Source organism: Lagopus muta, chromosome Z (genome assembly GCF_023343835.1).
Source record: "Lagopus muta isolate bLagMut1 chromosome Z, bLagMut1 primary, whole genome shotgun sequence".
Taxonomy (NCBI): Eukaryota; Metazoa; Chordata; class Aves; order Galliformes; family Phasianidae; genus Lagopus; species Lagopus muta.
Window position 1 is genome coordinate 50,607,892 of NC_064472.1, and position 26,925 is coordinate 50,634,816.

Sequence of the window (26,925 nt, forward strand, 5' to 3'; positions counted from 1 at the left end):
TAAACATACAAATATGTGAACAGATACACACAGAAAAACTCAACCACACTTCAGAAGAACATTCAAACATCTCTGAAGCTAAACCTTGTTTCTCCATGTATCTAGAAATTTGAGTTTCAGAGCAGAACGTCTTGCTACTATCAGCAGAGATTACTGTATCTCCAGAACAGGTTCCTAAGAAGGCTGTTTGGTTTTTTTTATATGCCATATTATCTTGTCCCAATAGAAGGATTAAGTGAGTTAAGTTCTGGTGAAAAAACAGTGCTCTTAAGACAGTGCTTTATTTTATCATCCCGGCAGGAAAAGCATTTCTTAAAAACACAGTGTCTAAAAACAGGCACATGCAGGCTTCTTTAAAGTACTGATGAACTTAGAGGCACGTTTCTAAAACTTCCTTAACTTTGACAGAATATTTTTGAACCTGCAGTTCATAAAAACGAGAGTAATATTTATTACCTTTTTATACTGAGCCTGGCTAAGAACAGACGTAGGATGAAATCGCACTTTCTTCTCTTCTGGGCCTGTCAAAACCAGGTTTTCCCTGTCCACATGCACAAGATTGGGGTACATCCCAGCCACTAAGGCAGCTTTAACCACAGCCCAGTTTTCAGAGTTAGCATTAACATCTCTAATATCAGCACTTCCTCTGGCTCTGACAAAACCTGAAGAGGACACAGAAATTACACTGGATTGCTTAATCACATTTCTGTTTCTGAAAAGGAATTCGAGACAAAGGTGAAATAAACTATGCATTTGCTGCATTTTTCAGAATGCCAATTTTAACAGCACCAAGAAAAAAAATACCAGAAATACTTCTTGATGTTTCATGCTAACACAAAACGTAATTCATTCTTACAGAAATAAATTAATAGGACATAAAAATTCAAGGCAACATTTCACACACGAGTCATACCAGATTTCTTACGAAAACCAGTGAAATGTGGACATATGAGGGCATTTTCACTTAGGTTAGCATCTAATTCTGTTATCAGCTACAGTTCCTCACTCCAGCATCTTCACCACACTCAGAAAGTACATGTCCATTTCACATTAGGAAAGGAAAACAAAATCAGTGAATTCTATTCTTGTCACAGTCTATATACACTTGTACTAGACTGAATTCAAAAACTATGTTAAGAAAAATCTGAGCTACTTACCTGAAGCTCTAAGCTGACCAAGTAACTGAGTTCTCATGCCTACTATGATTTCCATTGTAGCGTGAGAAAGAAAGTTTTTTTCACAGAAGACCCTCTCCCAGCCATCACTTCGTGCCTTCTGCCATGCCTACAAAGAGTATTTTTTAGCTGAACAAATCTATAGACAAATTTGGAAATAAGAAAATGCACTTAAATACAGTGACATATGTTAATAAAAAGAGGCCAAAACCAATTCTGAAACTGAAATGTATTAAACCATTTCTCTAGTCAATTACTAAATTTTGTTTACCCAATTCTCTACATTAACTTAATCTATCTCCTATATCTCTCTATCTCTATATTGTTTTCTATCCTGTCAAAATGGTAATGGTTGAAATTTAGGTTAAAAAATATAAAACTGAACAGCTGAATACAATGTTTCCTTACAACATTGTTAATTAGTTCAAGACAGTAAATCTGCTACACAAAAAGAACCTTCACTCTCTAAGGACTCCCTCTAGTCAATCATTTCACATCCAATGCTATATCATTTACTTTTGTACATATGCTATTATTGGTACCCTTTCTGAAGATGAAACAATACCTGGAAAGCCCTGAGGAGCACCATATGGTCACTGAATGTTCCTGCAGCTAAACGTTTTCTGCACAGCATAGCTGCACGCTTTTGAGAGGCCACCATAGGTAGAACAAAAGGCTCTCGATACGCAAGAGTGCAAGCAATAGTGAGAATGGGATCCAGGCACTTCAAAACAACAGCACACAGCACCATTTTACCAAGGTGTGGCTCTACAGGTAATTCGGCAAGATGATAACCAAGTTCAGTGAGGTCTTCCCAAACATCCATGGCATCTATTTTCTGATAATAAAACAGTAAGGGGGGGGTGGGGCAGAGAAGAGCACAGACAAAAATAATATACAGTGAAAACAGAAAAGATGTGAATACAAGGCATTAAATAGACTGGCTCTGACTACTAAGAACGTACGCCAAACTCTGTGTGAAGTTTGAGACCACGTTCTTAAGCATTCTTTTCCCTTAACATGAAAACATCACAAAAATGAAAACAGAACAAAAACACAAAGCATCCTTAAGTAACTAAAGAGTCTCAAGAAACACAAAACTCAGTAACAGATGTTGCCACACCAAAAGCACAGAAGCAAATACGATTCCATCTGGATCTGTACCTATGCTGACCTTGAGCATTTGTATGGCGTTCCTCACAATTAAAGCTGGTGGAGGATCAGGAGCTTTCATGAGAAAGTCAACAACTGGGCAATTCACTGGAGCCAGTAGTTTTGTGTGTAGACAAAGCTCCTACAAGTTAAAAATTCAAAGTTAAGATTACACAAAAGAACTCCTACTGTGACTGATAACATGGCTAGACACTAATAACTACACTGAAGATGTAAGTTATAAGAGAACACATGCCTGAAGCGGCATTCTTCGAAGTTCCGGAGTCTGAAATTCCAACATATTCTGAAATCGGAGCTTGCTGAAGAGATGGAAGCAGACTCCAGGCCGACAGCGCCCAGCTCTTGAACATAAAATATGGTAAGCTATTAATTGTAACATCTTTTAAACTAAAGGCGAAATGCAAAAAATCACAAAAAACAATGAATTCCCCCATAAAACATACATATACATGCAAAAACATCCCACAGATACGGAACAGAAGTGTACAAGCATATGTAACAGAAAGATAAAGTTGTCATTTAGCCAAATGCGAAGCGAGAGACTTCTAGAACATGAACCACTTTTAATACGACAGAAATCTATTGTGATTTTACCCCAACACATTTAGAAAAACAAAAAATAAGTTAAGCAAGTGCTCCCTGAGCATCCAAAGTGTTTTGTTGTTTTTTGTTTCTTTGGTTGCTTGGGTTTTTTTTGTTTGTTTTGCAAGTCCAAGGTCAATCTGAATCACATTGTTTTTGCTATAAGGAATATCTTCATTTCTTCCTCTGGCAAAACCCTTCAACATGCCCCAAAGAACCAGGAGTCAGCCCAGAGTAAGAAGTAGAACAAGGGCTGAACAAATGAGAGAGGGGACAAACAGCAAACACACGCAGAACGAAATTCCAGCAGACTAATACCAATGCTGTAGCAGCAAATACAGCCCCCCAGGACCCACTGTTGCACTTAGCCCTCACCCAGCACTGGGAAGAACAGAAGTGGGAATTTATTTGACAAAGGAATGTAGGAATTACTGTTCAATGTTTCTTCTAATAGAGCGATGAAGCAGTATGGAAAACTTGTAACAGGCCTTCCTTTTCCCACAGTAAAGTAAGTTGTGTAAAATCTATAGGGCCCAGTGGGCGCTGGCAGTACCGAGGTGAAAGGAGAACAAATTCCTCCACAGAAGAAAAACAAACCTACTGTAAAGCTTTGGGAAATTCCAAGTCACATTTCTATCAGGAAATTACTCTAAGGAAGTATATGCTGAGCCCTGCTTTTTTTGCAGAGAATTAATACTGGCCACTGTCAAACACTACATCGGACCTGAATAACACTGTTATCCAGCACTGCTCCTCTTACATTCACTACTTTATTCTCGGTGTACAGGGCAGCGGATGCTTGCAAGATAAAAATACGTACAAAGTATTTATTACCTCCCTCTTCTCTGGATAGCGCTGGCTTTTGAAATCCACACAGTTCTTAACATTGTAACACAACTCAGAGCATCAAAAGACTTCTAAAAAAGAAAAACAAGGAAATAAAATCAAGATTTACTAGGGTACATGAAAGAAGAATTACTAATGGCTTACACTGACAACAATGTTCGCCTCAAACCGATACTAAGCACCACTGCCTTCTGGCACACAGTGACATTCCAAAGTACTTTGTTGTAGGTGAATTTACGCCACCTCTTTCACAACATCTTTGGGCTACAGTTTTCTAAATCGAAATTATGTCCTAGTTTTCCTGCATTTCGTGCAGAAACACAAAATACTTGTATTAATATAAGAACGTGGTTGATTTACTGCGTGTATATCCCACGAAATCTACTCCATACACTGAGCCTCAAACTGTACTTTAATTATGTTACCTATGTTTATTTCACAAGTAACCAGTAAGGGGCATTCAATATATCATAAACATTTGAAAACTTAACATTGAATTACACTTCATTCAGACACAATTAAAACAACAAAGGGAACTCCCAGTATTCTCTAACTTCCAGGAGGATGAAGGTCTACACTAATGGACTTTCCTTAAAATGTACACAGAAGTGACAAGTTATTTGTCTAATTAGCAGTAGCTTTTTCAGGGGTTTTAAGCAGCTGGCTGTCAGAAGGCAACTTTCTTGCATCTTTAGGATTTGTTATAAACAAAAGGGATGTCAAAACTTCAGCGAGTTCTGTTACTTTACACACACCAGGTTTTCAGACTGCTAATAAAAAAGCACTACTTCTCCAAAAATCACAGCTTAGTATTATTATTTTAAAACAATCTTAGGAAGTTTACTTCCCCCCAGTCATACCTCCTTCATCTTTCCCGAATCAATAACAAATACAACATCACTGACTGTGATACTGGTTTCTGCAACATTAGTAGAAAGAATCTGCAGGCAGAAAAACATAACAGTAACTGTAAAAGCAAAGACTACGGAGATCAGTATCTGAAGAAGTCATCTGATACTTGCTATTTTGCGGATGCCAGAAGGCGGAGTTTTAAGCACATTCTTCTGATCCAAAGTTTGCATATTTGAATGAAGTGTGAATACTTGGTATCTAATGCAAAACAAAGAGTAGTCTGTAAGTATATTTAAAGAAAGAAAAAACTAGAGACAAGCATTGAAACTAGAAGTTTTACCTGTGCGCATTATCAACAAATCTCTTGTCATCAAAAATAATTCGGTCTCTCAAGCTAACTATCTCATCGTACCCAGGAAGAAATATTAAAACTGCTCCTAAAAGAGAGAATCCATTTACAACATTAAACCAGACACTCACCTAAAATATATAAAAATACCAGTTAGTGCCACGCATGCTGCTACCCAGAAGGTCTTCCCTATTTGGTATTACTGACAAAATGACTCATTCGGAAGTTGAATCCACAGCAATAACATGAGACTGTGTATGTATACCTACCCCCATCAGAACTATTGCAGATGTTGTAAAGTAAGTGCATGATCAGGTCGAAATCCACCTTCTCATCATTAAAACTGTGATGATAAGCTTTCAACAACTCTCTGTCCTCTGTTCCAAGGTCATTACCATTTGCTTGGACCAGAGAACTTTCATCCAGATTTCCAAATTCCATTGAAGCACTAAAACATACAAATATACATATACAGTTGCTTCCTTCGGGCTTGCATTCACCCATCAATTCAACCTCAGATCAAGACTCAGAAGATTACATGGAACCAATTTTTAAGCCTACACTGCAGCAGAACCGCATGTCCACAGTATTACTGACTTGAGCACTACCCTGCAGAGCAGGTGAACTTCAGCTGTTAGCATTAACTTTCCTACATTTCATCAAAACATAAGCATAAGCAAACCTGAGAAGAACTATACATATGTCATTCTTTTTAACATTTCACTTTTTTTTTTTCATCTGCTAAGGGAAAGACATTTAAAAAGAGTATTTTCCAAACACTTCCCTACCATCAGCTCCTTAGTGTTCTGGCTGTATGGTACTTGCATACAATGTTCATTTTATGTAGGTATATAATGCATCAACAACACAGAATAAAACATCATAGAAAAGCACTATTTTCATTTCAGATGCTTACTTTGGAAACATGGTACAGAATCAGTATCTCCTCCACACATGAAGGCTGCTCCTAAAGTAACGCCCCCTATTTTATTACACTGGGCAGGGTCAGAAGCAGATGTTGGCAGCAGAGGTTGAACCTTACTGCCAATATTCCCTTACAGTCTTCTATGTAACAGATGGCACCAGAGGGGAAACCTGACCAAACGGCGCTTTATGCAAGGCTGTGTTGTTGAATTACTCCATGAGGAAAACAGAGTCTTCCTCACAGCTCACTGAACATTTGAGGAGACCAGACAGTGGGTGTTAGTAAAGTGAGGCAGAGGCAGGTGCATTTCAGCAGTGGTTACAGTGATGTGAAAAAACCAGCACAGCTGCCATACCTCAAAATGAAGAGCACTTGATCAGCTCATCCATGCAAATCAGCTAATGGTGTTGAAAAAATAGAACTGTGTAGCTGAGAACTTGCACTACCACGTAGTGTCATTTGCTCTTCGTATCTGTTGTCATTTCCATGGAAGTAGGAGGCATAACTTTCAAAGTGACCTACGTATTTATGTATGTTACGATGACTCATTTCATCTAGGAATGGAAATTCCAACTACGATGACGTGGGACAACAAATGCTAATGACAGAAAGAAGTTTGTTTACCATATTTATCATAGGAGTTGCTTAAAAAAAAAAAAAATCACTACAATGCTAAACTTTTCTTTTTTTTTAAATATGCTTCCAAAATGTTCCAGCTCCCAATCTTGTTGTTTAGGTCATATTTTAGAGTATATAAAATTAAACTGTTCTGGTTAAAAGGTGGGAGACACAGATGTTTACGTACTATATTAAACAACTGTTTTAGCGAAGCCGCCATAGCTTACCTGTAAGATTCCAACAGGTCAACCACCTCTGTTTGTCCAAAGTGCTTAGCCCAATCTAAAGCCATCCTGAAAGAGTTGTACATAGACTTTATTATTTGACACTTCAAATCATATGTATGGGCAGCACCTTACATGAGATGACAGCTGACACACTGCGCTGTTTTCATTTCTGCATTATTATTTAAGCAGTGCCTTCACTGTTGGATCCACATCTTCCCAAATGCAAAAACATGTATAGTAGGTATAACAAACAGCTACACGATTTTTAAATAGCTGCAAATTGTTACCAAGTATGAATGCTACCTCTACATAGCAATCACACAATCACAGAATGGCCAGGGTTGGAAGGGACCTCAAGGATCATCAATCTCCAACCCCCCTGCCTCATGCAGGGCCACCAACCTCCATGTTTAATGCTAAACCAGGCTGCCCAGGGCCCCGTCCAACCTGCCCTTGAACACCTCCAAGGACGGGGCACCAACAACCTCTCTGGGCAGCCTGTTCCAGTACCTCACCACTCTCTGGGTAAAGAATTTCCCCCTGATGTCCCACCTAAATCTCCCTCAACTTAAAACCATTTCCCCTCATCCTACACATATCAACCCTTTCAAAGAGTTGATTCCCCTCCCCTCCGTAGGCTCCTTTTAAGTATTGAAAGGCTGCACTGAGGTCACCCCGCAGCCTTCTTTTCTCCAGGCTGAACAAGCCCAGCTCCCTCAGCCTGTCCTCATAGGGGAGGTGCTCCAGTCCCCTGATCAAACAGGAAGGAGTAGAATACACCACTATTTCAAAACACAATATCAATGCACACAACTAAGCATTACTAAGGTATCCTTTTATTGACTCCTTTAAATAATCTTGAGAATTCATGCCCCAGATGTTTTTCTCCAAAACATCTAAAAATGACAAACTTTTTGATGCCTTAAGGGAACCATTCTCTTCACAAAGCAGATCATTCTGTTTTCCCTTTAAACTGCTTTCTTTCTCTAATTTTCCCCAATAACAGACAAATAGAATCCTAATTTTTACCCTTCCATACTCAATGTTTTATGGTGCTCCCCAGCCCCGCTTCCATCTTTTCCTAATCAGAGGTTATAGCAGGTTCCTTGAAAGAGGAAACACATAAACCATTTTAAAGACTGCTTGTGAATCATTTCAGAATTTATGGAAAACAATCTGATGAAACAAACTCTACATCATTATGACTATTAAATCTTACTACCACCTACAGCATTTTGATAAATCACTGAATTAAAAAGTTCTGTTACATGTCTTAAGTTCTCATGCTTATATTGGGAAATAAATCCTTCAATTCATCTGTTTGTTTTTACCAGCCATTGGATGATTTGCAGTGGACACTTGCTCCCATACTGATCAATTGCTCTACTTGACTTAGAAAGCCTCTCCCTGCAGCTATCATTAGTGCAGTTGCACTGGTTTCACTGTGCCTATAATCAACTGAGAAGTAAAACAAATTAGCAAAAACAGTACACACTTTGTTTCATCTGAACAAAACATGAATATGACTTTCAAGATCTACACCAACAAAATTTTATTCCTTCCCATCCACCAGTCAATTCACATGAATTCAATATTTTTAAAATAGCATTAACCTATCTGTCAATACTTCCAAACAAGTACAGTAACAAATAAGTGAACAGTTAATGAATTGCGTAATACATTCATTTTTCAAGTAGGCAAATAGAAAGAAAAAAATAACACTTGAAAAGTGGTAACAGAAAATCAAGTCACTATGTGATTTCTTTTTCCCTCGTGCAACAAGAGGAACAAAAGCAACTTACCACTGACGTTTTCAGTTAAGATGAAATGGAACACCTGAGCAAAGGAATCAACATCTTTATGTAACCAGATGTCAGAAAGACAAGAATCCATTTCTTTTATTAGCCATGGTTCAAGACAACTTGCATCTCTCTCAACCTGAAAAACAAGATTAAAATGATGAGTCTCTTCAAGGACTTCTTTTGTTCTTTATTCTCACAGACGAGGTACTAAGAAATCTAGTTTTTAAACAACTAGAAATACAGAATTAAGTTATGAGCTAATGGACTTATGGTATCTTGTGCAAGTACTTAAAACAGTACCAGACTAACCACTTTATCTAAAAAACTATTTAAAAACATCACAATGAAAGAGCATACTTTGGCTGTATTTGAGAATAGGTTACACTAATCCCCAAAAAAGGAAGAAAATGTAGAACATGATAATCTTCTTCTAGAAACTCTACAGGAATAATATCAAAAGACTGTTTGGCAACGGAATGCATTTTAAAGATCATCCAGTTCTAATACCCCAGCCACGCACAAGGTTGCCACTGACTGAATCAGGTTACCCAAAATCCCACCCAGCCCAGCCTTGAACTCCTCCAGGGATGGGGCATACACTGCCCCAGCACTCTCCGAGTAAAGAAGTTCTTCCTAACGTGTGAACTAAATCTGTCCTCCTTTAGTTTAAAGGCATTAAGCCTCGTCTTAACTCCGTACTTTTTGATAGAATCCCACTATCATCTTTCCTGTAAGCCCCCTTTAGGCACTCAGCTCTCACTGTAACCGTTTCTTCTCCAGGCCGAACAAGCCCAGCTCACCTAGACTGTGTTTGAAAAAGGGGTGCTTTAGCCCTCTGTTCATCTTTGTAGCTGTCTCTGGACCCATCCCAACAGGTCTTCATCCCTCCAATATCTAGCAATAACCTCAAAATCCTCACTAAACTGACGCTCTATCGAGGCAAGTTTGTTCTCCTTAGATAAGCAAGACATCTGGAGCCCCAAAACAGTCTCAATATTCTACAAGCCATGGGGAGGTCTATACAATAATCAGAAACAGTTTTTTGTAAATAACTTTACTGACCAAATATGGACCTGACCTACCCCGCACATGATCGGTTTTGACCATATACCATCACCCTGTGGAACCTCACAGCCACCAAAGACCTCCTGCAAGAATCCCATATTAACACAGCACAGGCGTAGTGTTCTACTTCAGTACACATACCAATTCTCAGAATAGGTGGGTGCTTTGCAGAAACTGTATGAACATTCAAATGATGAATGCATATAACCTATGTAATTGCAGTTCTGTTGGCATGGTTGACTTTGCAGGCTGCAATTGAGCTTTTTTTTTTGTTAATGCTGCATTTTTCTTCTACCAATACCCATACAACTTCTTCTGAAGAGCTTCTTTCAATTCATTCTCCACCCAGCCTGTATTCATTTCTGGGATTGTCTTACCTGAAGAGCAGGACCTTGACTTTACTGCATTTCATGAGGCTGGCACGGTCTCAACTCTTGAGCCTGTCAAGATCCCTCTGGAGGGCAATGTTCACTCCAACACGTTGACTGCACCACTCAGTTTTGTCTCACCCACACACTTGCTGAGATGCACTTAATCCCACTTTCCATGTTACCAGCAAAGATGTCAAACACTATCAGCTCCAATACAGGCCCTTGAGGGTCAATACTCATCACTGCTCTCCACCTGGACATCAAACCATTGACTGCAACTATCTGAATTAAAAAATCCAGCCCATTTCTATTCTGAGTATCCAACCCATCAACTTCACATCTCCACATTTCAACAATGCTGCATCCCCATTACTGAAGACCATCAAGTAGCCAAATACCATTTGCCCTTACAGAAGACATACTGACTGACACCTGTAATCTGTCTTCCACATGCTATAATACAGTCTACAGAAGGATATGCTCTACGATCTTGTCAGGCACAGAGAATGAGTCGCTTGTAGTTCCACAGATCTTCCTTCATCTTTTTAATAATGGGGGTTCTATTTCTTTTGTCCGGTCACTGAGAATTTCATCATGACTTCTCAAAGGTGACACACAGCAATTTCATCTGCCACTTTCCTCAGTACCCTCAGATGCACTTCACAAATACCACAGACTTCTGCACACACAGAATTCTTAGACGGCCCCAAACCACCTAAGCACTTCATTTTCCCAAGATCGTTAGAAACAAGTTTCTAAAAGATTTACCACATAAACCTAAAACATTTCTTCCAACACAGAAAAAACTTACCAGAGCATTAAAAACTGTGTCACCACTGCTGTCCAGCAGATTATACTCTTCAGATACACTTGCAACAGATCTTCTGCTCCGTGATTCTGGGTTGCTATTACTTTCTTGAGCAGAACACCACTCAGTGAGAGTGCTTTGCTGCTTCTCTTCTAGAAGGTGTAAAATGTTATCAAAACAGTATCAGAAGCACTTTTAATCATCTGTTGCTTTCAGCTACAAAAATCGTTAAATCAAACCACAGGCTCACCTATAGCATTCTCTTTTATCCAACCAAGAATGCTGACACCAACCCAATATAAGTTTTATGATTAATGGCACACTAAGTGCATGACTGCAAATGTCTGCTCTAAGAGTAAGGTAAAAAATATCATTTGGATGCTACTAACAGGGACTGTTTCTGTTCAAGATGTACAAAATCCTGCACTCTGGATGGACGGCTGCCTGCAATTCAGTTTGTACCTAATGTCAGAACATCGTATCATCTTGTTCTGTATTTTTCATGGAGGCAACAATTACATGCAAATCTACACCATCATATTAGCATAACATTTACAAAATGAAAGCAAAAAGCATACCCCGCTGAAAGGCTTTTTAACTGAACAATCAGCTTCAATAATGTCAACATTACAAGTTTAGAGATACTTGCTGGTATCTAATCATAGTATTACATAGTATACATTAAAGACAACAGAATCATCCGATTCCACTCTTCTCAATGCTCAGTAAGCCTCAGTACCCACTCGTACAATTAAGAAGTATACCAACCTCGCTGCTTCTCCTTTCTGTATTTTATCATCTCTTTGTTTGTGTACCCAGTGCTTCGTAAAATGTCCTCCAAAAACATCTCTTTAACTTCAAATGGTCTTCCTTGGACTGCAAGCACAAATAACTAATGACATTAGATATCCCCTAGTTTCACCAAAAATCTCCATTAAAAAAAGACTCTCTGTAAATATTAAAAAAAAAAATCAATTAAGAAATTAAAAGCAGAAACTTTAAGGAGTTATTACTTTCCATGAAAAAAAATCCTTGAAGAATACCTGAGAGTTTGCTTTCTCAAGATTGCTGAGCCGCAAGACAAAATAAGATTAAGAAGGGAAATCTCAATGAAAAACAACACGTATCACTAAACTCTTCAATGCTCTCTGAGCATTCTGGAAAGGGATCTACATGTCTGACAGAATATTCATCAAAGTTCTATCAAAATGACAAAGAAATCTAGTATTTTTGTTGTAAGATTATCACCTGGATTACCAACATAATAATAACATTGCTTTAATGCAATACTCCGTAAGAAGTTTGTCACTTTGTGTACAAATGCTTTGCTCAAGACACATACACAACATTTCAGTTTCTTCAGTTACCTCAGCCCCTCTTTGCTGAGTGAGGCCTGACCAGCCAGACAATCCAAACTGTCTTTGTCTCCTGAGAACCAACCCCTATTTCTTTTTCAATATCACTGTTTTCTAAGCCATTCTAAAAGGCACGACAGGATCCTTTCTCACAAGAAAAAAATTCTCCAGATTTCTGGTCCTTCAACTAGACATTTGCCATAGCTGAGTTTAAATTACTCAGAACCTCTCTCTCCTTCTGGAATAACTGTATGTACTTACGTATAATACAAGGACATTATTGTTGAAAAATCAAAAGAAGCAGGTCACTCATGCAGAAGGCCTGCAAGCCAGGAATGTGGAAAAAAGTGGAAAAACCCCACATCTCCCACACCTTACCTTTACCAAAAATCCATCAAATCAGCTATTAAAATAAAGGCAACTTTTCTACACTTGAATGTAATCTAACTACAGATTACCAAACCCAAACATAAACTATCACATCTTTTCTCAAATTTTACCAGGAGTAACAGTTGACAACTGCCTTTGAAATCATGCAATCAAAACATGAGAAAAACAAACTGCCTAGGTCTGCATTTTTGAAGTGACTAGGTACAGTCATCTGTGCTTTAGCCAGTAACAAACAGCCATCTATGAAGCCGGAAAAACTAAAACTTGTTGGAATTAGTTGAAGTGTATTGTACTCTTGCAGCCCTCAAGGACTTTCTCATCCTGCAGATCAGTACAGTAAGAACTTCTCCTTTTCTTGAGCTGAGTATCAGGAGACAAGGCATCTCTGCACTTACAGTGCTTCTAGCAATAAAATACTGAAATAGTTGCAAACAGATGTAAAAAAAAAAAAAAAAAAAAAAAAAAAAAGCAACAGTAAACTTAAAAAAAGCAAAAATAACAAGCATTTTCTGATTCTCACTCAGTGCCCATGTTACCTCATCCAGATTAACCAGCATTGACAGTGCTATACAGGTATATTCAGATCCAGGAGTTCACAAATACTTACTGTGTATTACTGGGCAACTTCCAAAATACTCAATAAAGAGATTTGCATCTAGAGCAGCACTAGAAATGATTAGTTTTAAATTAGTCTGGTTTTGCAATATATCTCGCAGTTTTATTAACAAGAAATCACTGAATCTATCCCTCTCATGTACTTCATCCTAAAACAAAAGGCAAAAAGAAACCAGTAGATAAACATTCACAAACAGGAATTTCAAAACTACAATTTTTCGTTCGTAGGTGCACTGAAGATGCATTGAAAAGTAGAATTCTAACTCAGTTCAACCAAGCGCTTTTTAACAAGAAAGTATTCAAGTAAAAAACTTCTCAAAGCTTCACAAAAATATTGGAGCAGGCTGTGCTGTTAATGAACAAGGAAGAGATGACTTCATTTCAGAGGCTGAATGACCCGAGATGATCTTAAAGGTTGCTTCCAACTCAGACCCTTCTATGATTCTATGAAGTGCATTTCTGAAACTGTACTAATTCTCTCTGAACAATTATCATCTCTGAGATACTGACAAGAACCACAGTTCCCACAAATCTTATTTTCATCAACTCTTCAAAGTTGAAGCACTAAAACGAATATAGTATCACATAATAAGAAAATAAATCTGGTTGCTTAGGTCCATTAAGTCACGTACAAAGCCTAACATAAGTTAAGGCATTTGGTTGATAATAATTGATTACAGCAATTATTTACTTGGTGAGTTTTGTTTTCTCACACATCAAGAATTTATCAGACAGGAAGCCAAGCACTTTCATGTTTTCAGCAGTGGAGAAATCGTTCAAGGTGATTACATACTGTGATTCCACTGAGTTCTCAGTCCCCATGACAGAAATAACACTACGCCTTATTTTGAAAACCTCTGTGTTAACAAGTGGACTGCTGAACTGGTACTGCAAAAATAAGTACACGATACAAGAAATTCTGACAGATGCACAATGAGTCACATACACATATGCCTGCAGCTTCCCTACTGTATGACAAAAAAAACCTACAGAAATGTTTAGACATCTGTCCTTCACAACATCATCCTAGAACTAAATGCTGTAATTCGCACAAAAATAAGATACTTTAACCAAAAAAGTACACATTCCAAGAGAAAAAAATTCAGTACGTACAGGGAAAAAATAAAAATAAAAAAAAAAATCAGATTCTGCCCAAATAAAAACACTTCATATGCTTAATTAGGAAAACAAATTTCAAAAGCAATACATATTGCTTCACCTTACATGAAATTTAACAGATTCTTACCACAATAACATGTGTTACTGTTGATAGAGCACTGTCTCCTGCCATCAGCATGCGAAGCAGTATGCCATTTGTGCAAAACGTTAACAGTGTCCTTGGAGAAACCCTATTGAACAGTTCATGAAGATGATTCAGACTTGCAATCAGCAAATCAAAATGACCTTTGAGAGTCTCTATGTGGAACATTTGCATAGATTACTTTGCAAAAAACAGCTTCCAATTTTTCAACTGGGACTGTATTACTTGTATTTGCCTGCACTTGACTGAATCACATAAAATCAGTTGATCCTTTCCAAACGCATCAATTTTTCCTTGAAGAGGAAAAAAGCTACTGCTTTAGTAACTGAGGGAATTAGCTGTGCAAGGAAAATCAGTTGTTGCCACTACTTTCTCCAGAACTGACAGTTCTGAAAACTTCCTCACTATCATACTCTACAGTTCTTTCCTCAAAGACAAATGAACCCTCTACTTACCATACACTTCCCAAGTTTGGAATTCATCCATCCTTTGCCTTCAAAAACTCCTCTACATCTTACTGAATTTAAGGAACATATCCAAGATGGATTACTTACTCTTCAGTATTCTCTCATTCTCTTCTAGAAATCATGACTGCTATCTAACACTTAATAAGATCCAACAATGAAGTACTTGTGTTACTGTTATGTTCTTTTTTTCATTGCTTAAAAATAACAGTGTTGGAAATACTGATCTCTCAAAAACTTTTTTGTTTTTGTTTTTAAGATGTTCCACACGACTTCCAATATTTCTTCCGCCTTGATCTGGCCTATGGTTTGTTCTTATTCAGCAACTATAGCACTCCCACATATTAACCATTCAGTTCATTTGCAATTAATCTTCTCTATCTCTTTAAATTCTTAATAGGCTTCTAAGTTTTCACAGACACACTCCAATTCTTCTTCCATCAGCTACGTGTTATCTTCATTCACATAAGCAACAGAGCCAGTCGTACCCTTTGCCTTCAGATTTGCTACAAACCGTCACCATGAAGTTTCTGTTAGTGTTCTAGTTCTCTTACACATTGTCAAAGCTTATGGAACTTTCCAATCTATGACTGGGGAGAAAAAAGGAGAGGAAAACATATAGTTGTTCTGAAAACATACAAGAGATTTCTCTCTCCCTACAAGTAGAAATCAAATGAATATGCCTCTGATTCTCTTAAATAAGAAAGCTTACTACTTGATGTTGCAACCTATAGAAGGAAATCCATCTTTTGGCCTGAAACAACACATCCTACCTATAATTTCTACACTCTGTGTAGAAATACACTCTATGGACACTCTATGTTGTAATCCCCAAAATACTGTAGCTTTAACATACATGTGAAAACAAGGTCAGCTGCCTTAAAAGACATGTTGTTAGTACCTGCTTTCTAATCGGATCTGATAGCCAACTGTCTGGCCAACCTTTTCCCTTCTTTCTGCTGCCACTCTTTCAGCCACAGCAATAACTGCCAAACGTCTTGGCTGAGTGCAAAACATACGACAGGGAATTCCATTTTCGTAGCAGTCATCAAGAAGGAACTGAGGAATCTATAAAAAAGGGTTCCAAAATACTTGTTAGCTGCATGAAGCAATAGGTGTTGAGGTTTTTCTTCTTAAATAGTGAAGCAACTTAATTACATCTCAATATTATACAAAAATAGCAGAACTGTCAATTTACAATATTCTACTCTTGAGACTAAATACAGAACTGGCTTTAGAAGAAAAACAACTAAACACAATAACAGATCCATTATTTTAAATAACATAAATTAGGCCAGTGAAAAGCTAGAATTTCATCAGAAAATTATGCAGAACCTTATATTTTTAATAACTATCTGCTGACTTGGTCTTGTAATTCACTTCCTTGCATTTCAAATACAATACCTCACTCTACAGGAAAACAACAGTCTAAAAATTAGCAAAATTAAGTCCCTTATTACATAAACATCTTCTAAAATGACATTAGTTTCACATGAACACTGACATCTTTTACTTTAATAAAAAGCATACTTGAGTGGTTTTTCCTGATCCAGTCTCTCCTACAATGAGAACAACTTTATTTTCCTTTATTATTTTGACAATTTCCTCCTTCTTGTCAAAAACTGGCAATGACTGCCTAAAGGAGTCATATTCCGACTCCCCTCTTTTCAGCGGCACTTGAGGAATACCACTGCTAAGCCTTCCGCTCGTCTTCCCAACTTCTTTGTTTTCTGTGAAGAGAACAGGACAATTTAGCCATAGATACAAAGGAACTGCTACACACGCAATATCACTTAGCTATCACAGAAATGAACACTTCTGACTTGGCATGCATCCTCCCCATGAAGCGATGAACCCATCGCATATTTACCAGAAATATTCATAACACTGTGTTCTGCTATGGCGTTTGAAACAGATACCGTTCAAAGGAATTACAACTTCCAAACACATTTTGAACAAATCTAGACTTATTTTCTTGGCTTTTGATCACATTTACACTCCACAGTTTGCCTAGAAATATTCAGCACAAACCAGTGAAAAAGAGAAGAACGGAAGACCTGTTTTCTGTGCACTGCACCCATCTTTGTGCACAGAAACATAACAAAACCTTCTTATAAGGCCGTTAAGGCAAACATCTTATTCAAAGATTCTCTTTAATGACAGAAAACATCAGAAGTATGCCTTCTGACAAACTTTCATGTTCTGGAAATCAAGAAGTCTGAACAGTAAATTCTGAGGCATCACGTCTACTGCCAGAAGACAAAACAAAACAGAATTTCTCATTTTATCAAAAACAGGACTTTCCACAAGCAGAACAAACAGCCTTATATTCACGCAGGCTGTTCTTACACAGTGACCTTGATAGCATTTCTCTCTTCAGCTCCACTTCCCAGAACATGCAGGAGCTCCCACATACAAAAAATGTCCTTTCAAGTAAATCTGTGTTGAACTGGCTAGATTCAAAAGTAACTTAGCATAGGCAAGACATTCAAGTACGAGTGGCATTAATGCCCAAGTTACACCTCCTCATGAAACCAGTTTGAAATCATGCCACATTAAGAATTAAGGGTGAGAAAAAACTTTCTGTGTGCAGTTTGGTTGTGGTGTTTTTTATCTGTTGTGGTTGTTTGTTTTTTTACCATAAGCAGTATTGATGCTCAAATCACACACAGCACGTACCAGTTTCAACAGCAAATGCATTTCCTCGCTGCTTCTTTGGCAGAAGTTCTATTCGTTCTTTCTTTGTGAGAGGAAATCTTTGAATTAAACTGTGAACAGCCTGTTTCGTTCTGGGAGTCAAACAACAAGTCATTTCTGCATGAGCTACTTGCGATCCATTCCTTTTCCTGACAGTTAGATATCGACTCGATCCTTTTCTGAGAGAGAAAAAGTTCTCAATAAGTCATCTCTTCAACTCTTCGTAAAGATCTTTGACTAAAAGTGTTTCAAAACAGCTGTCAGATTAGTTTCAAATAAAACACAATAAACAAATGTCCAAATAGCATCTTACGCATAACACTTCCAAGAAAAGGGCTTTCAGTATGCAACAGCAAAACCACTCACTATTACCACAAGTCAGCATGACATACTGCATAACTGGGATGCCTGTGCTCAGCACAACCTCACAGTCTCATAACGTCATACTGGTTTGCTAACTTCCTTTTAAACACTGACTGCTATGTTCACAGTCTATAAGATAGCAAGCCCCATCAATCACTGTATCAATCAACACTGAGAGATATTATACACAATTGATTTACAGAAACATGTAAGAGAGAGAAAAAAATCTCTGAGTAGAAGTAACAGAAAAACAAGCAGCCCTCTATGAATATTCCTAGCCTTAAACAAATCTAGAAACACACTTTTTAAAGTAACTTCATATCCAGCAAACCTAAAAGACATCTGCAGAGATTTCAAACTGATCACAAGTTAAACCCCATCACACTTCTCTCACTTTCACTGTTCAAAACAACAAGAAGAATGGGTTGGAATTAAGGGCAGTTTAATTACAAAAAATCAAAAGCCAAGATACAGCACACATACCTTCTACTTTACATCAGCAAGCCACGTTCAGCCACATTTTGGAAAACAGGGCCACAATATGCACTGCAAGCCCTCTGCAAAACTCCCTCCATCTTCTGTCGACCCCTCTGCACTCCCTCAGCCTCCAGGCTCCGGGCACATTGCAGAGAGATGCCAGAACAGCCCAGCAGCAGCCCAGTCCAGTCCCGTGCCAGCCATAGATAAGGAGCATGGCTGTGGTGAACAGTAACACCATCCCCGCCAGGACAACCTCCATCCCTAGCTCCATGCCATTCACCTTACGCTGAGCAATACATACGTCCAGCCTTTTGGCTAGCCTGGGTTGCAATGAGAAAAGAGAAACTGTCCTGTGCCTTTTTACACACACTATTTTTTTAAAACAAAAAAGAGAGTAGCAGAAATATGAAACCAGTTTTGAAATTATTTCTAATTTGAAGTAGATATTACTCCTAAAATAAAAATATATTACAAGTTATTTTATATTTTCTGTAGCCTTCTTGAAAATTACAAAACTAGTCAGCATTGCACAAGTACTCGAGATACTTCTTTGGCAGTGAACATGTTACCTTATTTTATGAAATAACACAAGCTTAAGTTGAATAATTACATAAGAAAACTTACATATCTGCTTAACAAAAGGCACATCTTCACAGCCCCAGTCACATAGCTAGATAGGCTGAAATATTGTTGTCTGAATTTGCTGTGTTTTGCTCACTAAGTGGCACAAGCACGTCCAACATGCAATAAACACAGATTTCAATTCAACTAAGCGTGGCAGAACCAGAAGCAGTCGGCATTGTGCCCTCCTCTCCACAGCATTCAATTACCTCCTATGCAATCTGCAGTTGAACTGCGCAAAGCCAACTCAGAATCATTTGAAGCATCAAGGTTGGAAAAGACTTCCAAGATCATACAGTCCAACTGTCCATCTATCACCAAGATTTCCCACTAAGTCATGCCCTCCAGTACAACAGCCAAATGTTTCCTCAACAACTCCACAACTCACGACTTCACCACCTCTTTGGACAGTCCAACCCCATGCCTGACCACGCTTTCAGAAAAGTTTTCCCCACAGCCAAACTGAATCCCCCTAGAACAACTTCAGGCCATTCCCTCTAGTCCTGTCATCAGTTACACAGCAGAACAGGACAACTTCCACCTCAACACAACCTCCCTTCAATTCTTACAGAGAGCAATAATGTCTCTCCCGAGCCTTCTCTTCCCCAGTTCCAGCTCCTTCAGACACTCCTCATAAGAGTTGTGCTCCAGACCCCTCACCAGCTTCACTCTTCTTCTCTGAACACACTCCAGGGGCCTCAAGGTTTTTCCTGCAGTGAGGGGTCCAAAAATGAACACAAGGTACGGCGTCGCCAGCGCTGATTACAGAGGGATGATCCCTTCCCTGCTCCACTGTTAGCAACACTACTTCTGATACAAGCCAGGATGCCATTGGCTTCTTTGGCCATCTGAGCACACTGCTGGCTCCTGTTCAGCAAAGTGTCAACCAATACCCTCAGGTCCCTTTCCTCTACACAGTCTCCCAACAACTCTGCCCCAAGTCTGCACCGTTGTCTGCAGAACCCAGCACTTGCTCTTGTACTTCAGCCCATCGACTTCAGCCCAGCTGTCCAGGTCCCTCTGTAGGACATTCCTACCCCCAGGCAGATCAACACTTCCTCTCAACCTGCTGTCATCTGCAAACCTACTGAGTGTGCATTCAGGGCCCTCAGCCAGGTCATCAATAAAGACACAAAATACCAACCCCCAGCTAACGCTCAGGACTGGTCACCAGCTGAATTTAACTCCATTCACCACCACTCTGTGACATCAGCCATCCAGCAAACAGCGTACCTGGCCAGACCATGAGCTGCCAGCTTCTCCAGAAGAATACTGAGGGAGACCATATCAAATGCTGTGCTGAAGCCTAGGCAGACTACATCAATAGCCTTCCTCTCATCCACCAGGCGGGTCACTCAATCACAGAAAGAGATTGGATTGGTCAAGCAGGACCTGCCTTTCAGGAACCCATGATGGCTAAGCATGATCCCCGGGCTGTCCCACACGTGCTGTGCAGTCCCTGTGTGATCTGCTCCATAACCTTTCCTGGCACAGAGGTCAGCCTGATAAGCCTGTACTTTCCCGCATCCTCCTTATGACCCTTCTTGTACGTGGGAGTCACGCTGGCATGCCTCCAGTCCTCTGGAGCATCTCCTGTAGACCAGGAATGCTGTTAGATGATGGAAAGTGGCTTGGCTGCCACCTCTGCCAGCTCCCTCAGCACCCTCGCATGAATCCCATCCAGCCTCATGGACTTGCAACAGTCCAGGTGGAACAGCTGGTCTCTAGTTGTTTCCACCTGAATTGTGGACACTTTATCCTGCTCCCCATCTGAGACTTCCAGGTCAGAAGGCAGAGCACCACGAGGATAATTGGTCTGACTTCAAAAACATATGTAAAGAAGACACTGAGAACCTCAGTCTTTTCCTTTTCTTCAATGCTCACAAATCCCTGCTGCACCCACTAAACGACGGAGATTCTCCTTAGCCCCCTCTTACTGTCAATGTATTTGTGAAAAAAGTTTTTTGTTCTCCTTTACCCCAACAGCCAAGTTGAGTTCAAGCTGGGCTTTTGCCTTTCTACTTCTCTCGCTGCACATCCTAACAACTTCTTTGTACTCTCCTAGAGTTGTCCTTCTTTTTCTTCTGCAGGGGGTAGATTCTCTTTTCCTCCTGGAGCTTCAGGAAAAGCTCCCTGCTCATCCATGCTTGCCTTCTTCCCCACTGGTTCATCTTGTGGCAATGGCAGCCTGCTCCTGCACCTTCAAGATTTCCTTCCAACCTACACAGACCCCTTTACCCTTCGGGACTGAATCCCAAGCACCCCTTTCTATCAGTACCCTGAACAGTTCCAAGTTCACCCTCTGGAAGTCCAAGGCAGCAGTTTTACTGGTCCCTCTCCTGGCTTCACCAAGAATCAACATCTCTACCATTTTAAGGTCATTCTGCACAAGACACCTACCAACCTCCACATCTTCCACCACTCATTGTCTCTTTGCAAACAGCAGAGCTAGCGTGACACATCCCCTTTTAGACTTTCTTACCAGCTGCATCAGGAAATATCGCTCATGAAAATACTGCTAAAAATAACAATGTTAAATGTTTACGATCACATAGGGCCACATTACTAGCTGTCCCGGGCCACTAGCACCCCACACGTTGAACAGACCTCACTTAGGACATCTCTATCCTCTGATCATCCTTACTTCCCACATAAAGATTTAGCTTCTTCTTCACCGTTGTTGCCTGCCTGTTAACTAATACATGCATACAATATTCCCATTCAGTGGGCCTCTCTCAAAATGTCCACAGAACTAGCAATGACTCAGGCCTCGTCCATCAACATCCTGGCTCAGGAGCAACAGCGCACTGGATTTCTAAATGTCAACACCAGCCTAACTTAAGTCATTGCTACACCCACCTGGTTCCCTGCAAAGTCACCAGCTCTTGTCACCAGCTCTTCAGTGCCTTCCTACAACACCTAACTCAGAAAACACATTTGTTTCTCTCAAGGCTCCATGAGGCACACACCTCATGTCCCCATCCTTCCACATCATCCACCAAGGGAAGCAAAAGCAAAGACAGTGTCCCAAAACGGCTTGCCTTTTCACAAGGCAGGAGCAACCTGCCTTCCCCAGCCCCAGCCCCCCCACAAGATGACTTCATCGCCTCCCACATGCATGGTGGCTTTGCTGGAGCAGGGACCAGGCAATTCCCAGTCCTTTTGCCCAACAGAAGTCTGCCAGTTGGAGAGAGCCTTTGTAATCTGCCAGTGCAACCCCTCAGCAGCACTGCCCAATCCTGCTCTAGTCACAGGCGTCGAGCAGAACACCACATGGGCTGCCACAGGGAAAGTTACCTCTACCCCAGACAGGTCCAGTCCTTCTCTTAATTGCCTCTGTACAGATACCCGTAACATAGTCATATGTAAACAGATATCTTACTACTGTACTGGGTTTACACAGCTAGGTTTTGGCAGCAGGGGGCTTCTGTGAGCAGAACCAGCAGCTGGGCCATGTCAGATCAGAGCCAGCTCCAGAGCCGAGCCATGACTGCTGCTGAGTGTGCTCTGGGAGAGGGGATTACACAGAAGGAAAACTGCTGCACAACAGCAGCTGGGAGAGAGCGAGAAATCTAAGAGAAACAGCCCCAAAGGTACCAAGGTCAGTGCAGGAGGGGCTCCAGGCCCTGAACAAGCCCATGGCAGAGCAGTGCTTGAGGAGCTGCAGCCTGGGGGAAGGCCACCCAGGACCAATTCAGGAAGGATGGCATCCCATGCGAGGAACCCCATGTGCAGCAGGAGCAGCAAGCAACCGTGGAGCAATGGCGGAGACAAAGCAGCCTTCATTCTCTATTCACATCATTTGCTCGAGCGGAGGAGGAAGAAGAATTGAAACCAACACTGAAGTTGAGTCAGGGAAGAATAAGGTGCAGGAAAAGGATTTTTAGTTCTAGTTTTCCCTTTCTTACTCTCTCACTAATTAGAAATAAGTTAATCTTGCACAAGTTAAGTCTGCTCTACCTGACACAGCTCCAAAAATCAGCATTTTACACACCATTAAGAAGGATCAGGCAGTACCACCGAAAATAAGAAACAGCCAGCAATACTACGGTTTGACAGCAGCTTGCACATACAGATGTCAGGTATGACATGACACTTCCTCTACCCAGGTTCTTCCTGGGCATCTTTCCCTTTCCCATTGCTTTTCCACCTTAATTTCCTCGGCCACTGGATTCTCAGCACTTACATATAAGTTCATGTGGTCAATAAGTATCAATTTCTTCTTCAAAACATCACAGGAGGGCAAAATGAAAGGGGGGAAAATGCCACATATTGACACCTGCCTATGAGCCCTTTCCTCTCTTCTGGAAGACTGTTCTATGCTGCATTTTATCCAACAGGTAGTCAGGCACTATCTAAAACTCTCGGACGTAACAGTGGCATAGGTAACACAGAGCAGTCCTGCGTGAGGACTTTACAAACTCCACAAGACAAGCCACCTCAAAAAAAGCATGCCAGGAGCTTTGATAACTTAGTGCAAATAAACATTCCCTATTTCCTCCCGGACTTACTGTGCCCTGTAACAATGCAGGATACACTAGATTAGGTGCAGCATTTTACAGTTAAGTTTCCACACATTTGCAGCAAACAAGACTGGATGCCAACTCACCCCTTACTTTTAGATATCAAACCAAGAGACTGGCACAACCGGTGAACATAGGCTCTTTCGGTAGAAGTAAAAGACGAAGGAAACGCCATCTCTGCAAAGATAACGAAGAAAACAAACGTAGCACCTACACCACACCACCTCGAAGGCGCGAGTTCTCAGAGCCCCTCATCTTTACGTCCTCCCGCCGCAGGACGGCGGCAACTCGAGACACCGCACCCGCGCACACGCCAACCAATGCTGCCGCCCGCAGGCTTGGGCCCGCGCCCCGCCGACACGACACCTCCACCAGAACCCCACCTTGATCATCGCTGTACAAGAACCGCTCCAGCGCCAGGTCCAACGCGATCTCCAATTCCTCGGAGACGCGGGCATCCGCCAACGTCTTGCCGCGGCCCGACGCGGAGGAGGAAGCGGCCGAGCGTGCAGACGCGAAGGCAGAGCCGTACCCTGCGGCCCCGTCGTGCTGCTGCGGGGAGGCGCTCCTGGGAGAGGACATGGCTCGCTGCGGAGAGAGAGACCCAGGCAGTCAGCGGGAACTGACACGACGCAAACGCCGGCGACGAACACAAAATAACACGCAGCCGAGCCGCCGGCAACGGCTAAACCAGCGCCTGCGCGCCGGAGTCGGGCAGCGTCGTTCCGTCAGCGCGCGAGGCGGGGCGCTACGGCTCCTTACTTGCGCCCCGCCTCTCGCCCGCAGGCCGTGCTGCGCGGGGGGCGCGTCTGGTCTTTAGCGTCCCGAGGGCCTTCGCCGGTAGGGGCCGGCTGCTTTGTCTTTGTTCCCTTCCTGAAGAGCCTCTCCCGGGTCGTAGAAGGGCTGCCACACGGCTGCGGGTGGCTTTTGTCTCGGCCCTTCGTAGCGCTAGCACTGGAAGCTTTTTGACAGAAGGAGTAGAATCACTGAAATGTTCCTTCAGGAGTAAAGGGGCGCCGGTATGCGGGGCGGGAGTTTTAGTACTATTATTGTCAGCTTCACTGATACTTCACTGAGACTGGCCAGGGTAACCCACCTTGCTAAACGGGGAAAGAGCACAAAAGAGGGCCTTGCTGGTGTCTTGAATACAGTTAGCAGTGCGGTGTGCCCATGCAGGCATCTGTGAAGATGGCTAAGTATTGGTTAGAGGATAGAATCATAGAATTCTAGAATCAAAGAGTAACCCAAGTTGGAAGGGACCTGTAAGGATCACCAAGGTCAACTCCTCGCTCCACACTGGACCACCCAAAATTCACAGTCTGACTGCGTGGATCAAACACTTCCTGAACTCTGGCAGCTAAGGGCAATGCCCGCTGTCCCGGGCAGCCTGCTCCATGCCCACTGCCCTCTAGTGAAGAACCTTTCCCTAACATAGAATCATGGAATCACAAGGTTGGAAAGGACCTACAAGATCACCTGGACCAACCATCCTCCCATTACCATTGATACCACAAGTACTAAACCATATCTCGCAGCTCCTCTTCCAGACACCTCTTGAACGCTGCCAGTGATGGTGACTCCACCACCTCCCTGGGCAGCCATTCCAGTGCCTGACCGCCCTCTGAGAGAAAAAGATTTTCCTCATGTCTAATCTGAATATTCTCTGGTGCAACTTGGGGCCATTTCCTCAGGTCCTGTTTGTTGCCTGGGAGAAGAGGCCAGACCCCACCTCATCACAGCCTCCCTTCAGGAAGTTGTAGAGTGCAATGAGGTCTCCCCTGAGCCTCCTCTTCTCCAGAGTGAACAAGCCCAGCTCCCTCAGCCTCTCCTCATAAGACTTGTGCTCCAGACCCCTCACCAGTTTCTTTGCCCTTCTCTGGACACGTTCCAGGGCCTCAATGTCTTTCTTGTAGTGAGAGGCCCAAAACTGAACACAATACTCGAGGTGTGGCCTCACCAGTGCTGAGTACAGGGGATGATCACCTCCCTGCTCCTGCTGGCCACACTATTTCTAATGCAGGCCAGGATGCCGTTGGCCCTCTTGGCCACCTGGGAACACTGTTGGCTCATGTTCAGCCAAGCATCAACCAACATCACCAGGTCCCTTTCCTCTTCACGGTCATCCAGCCACTCTGCCCCAAGCCTATAGCACTACATTGGGGTTATTGTGGCCAAAATGCAGGACCCGACACTTGGTCTTGCTGAACCTCATCCCACTCACCTCAGCCCAGCATTCCAGCTTATCTAGATCCCTCTGAAGGGCCTTCCTACCCTCAGGCAGATTGACACCACCTCCCAGCTTGGTGTCATCTGCAAACTTACTGAGGGTACGCTCAATCTCTTCATCTAGGTAATCAATAAGGATATCAATCAAGATGGGCCCCAGTACCAACCCCTGGGGGACACCACTTGTAGCGGGTCACCAGCTGGACTTAACTTCATTAACCACTACTCGTTGAGCATGGCCCTCTAGCCAGTTCCTTACCCAAAGAAGGGTAACCTGTCCAGGCCCATGGCAGCCAGTTTCACAGAATCACAGAATCACAGAATCACCCGGGTTGGAAGGGACCCCAAGGATCATGTAGTTCCAACCCCCCTGCCTAGCAGGGCCACCAAACATACACATTCAGATCAGGTTGCCCAGGACCCCGTCCAACCTGGCCTTAAACACGTCCAAGGATGGGGCATCCACAACCTCCCTGGGCAGCCTGTTCCAGGGCCTAACCACTCTCCTAGTAAAGAACTTCCCCCAAACATCCAACCTAAATCTTCCCTCCTTCAACTTAAAACCATTTCCCCTAGTCCTGCTGTTGTCAGCCCTTTTGAAGAGTTTACTCCCCTCCTGGGTGTAGGTTCCCTTCAGGTATTGATAGGCTGCAATGAGGTCACCCCGCAGCCTTCTCTTCTCCAGGCTGAACAAGCCCAACTCCCTCAGCCTGTCTCATAGGGGAGGTGCTCCAGCCCCCTGATCATCTTAGTCGCCCTCCTCTGGACCCTTTCCAAAATCTCAATGTCTTTCTTGTACTGAGGGCTCCACACCTGGACACAGTACTCCAGATGGGGCCTCACAAGAGCCGAGTAGAGAGGGACAATCACCTCCCTGTCCCTGCTGGCCACCCCTCTCCTGATGGAGCCCCAAGTTTCCCCAGGAGAAGCCTGTGGGAGACTGTGTCAAAGGCTTTGCTGAAGTGTAGGTAGGCAACATCTTCAGCCTTTCCCTTGTCTACCAGTCTGGTCACCCAGTTGTAGAAGGTTGGTCAAGCATGACCTACCTTTCGTGAACGCATGTTGGCTGGGCCTGTTCCCCTGGATGCCACACGTGTGCCATGTGATCTCACCCAAGATGATGTGCTCCATAACTTT

General features: G+C 42.0%; 2 protein-coding genes across 6 annotated transcripts in view; one reads left to right on the plus strand and one right to left on the minus strand.

Moving 5' to 3' along the window:
* The window catches only part of LOC125686995 (3'-5' RNA helicase YTHDC2-like), a 37,631-nt gene extending 13,354 nt beyond the window's left edge, over positions 1 to 24,277 (minus strand). Inside the window, 22 exon segments of the mRNA XM_048931706.1 lie at positions 457 to 662; positions 1,158 to 1,284; positions 1,741 to 2,013; positions 2,350 to 2,469; positions 2,584 to 2,689; positions 3,765 to 3,847; positions 4,637 to 4,717; positions 4,799 to 4,886; positions 4,969 to 5,065; positions 5,247 to 5,425; positions 6,748 to 6,813; positions 8,079 to 8,205; positions 8,550 to 8,685; positions 10,797 to 10,945; positions 11,562 to 11,669; positions 13,146 to 13,302; positions 14,400 to 14,502; positions 15,780 to 15,946; positions 16,409 to 16,608; positions 17,558 to 17,754; positions 23,649 to 23,739; positions 23,946 to 24,277. Coding sequence (XP_048787663.1) covers positions 457 to 662; positions 1,158 to 1,284; positions 1,741 to 2,013; positions 2,350 to 2,469; positions 2,584 to 2,689; positions 3,765 to 3,847; positions 4,637 to 4,717; positions 4,799 to 4,886; positions 4,969 to 5,065; positions 5,247 to 5,425; positions 6,748 to 6,813; positions 8,079 to 8,205; positions 8,550 to 8,685; positions 10,797 to 10,945; positions 11,562 to 11,669; positions 13,146 to 13,302; positions 14,400 to 14,502; positions 15,780 to 15,946; positions 16,409 to 16,608; positions 17,558 to 17,754; positions 23,649 to 23,739; positions 23,946 to 24,144 — 3,060 coding nt within the window. The 5' untranslated portion in view covers positions 24,145 to 24,277.
* LOC125687107 (3'-5' RNA helicase YTHDC2-like) overlaps positions 1 to 26,925 on the plus strand; it is a 146,962-nt gene that overhangs the window by 69,868 nt on the left and 50,169 nt on the right. The gene's annotated exons all lie outside the window — the stretch shown is intronic.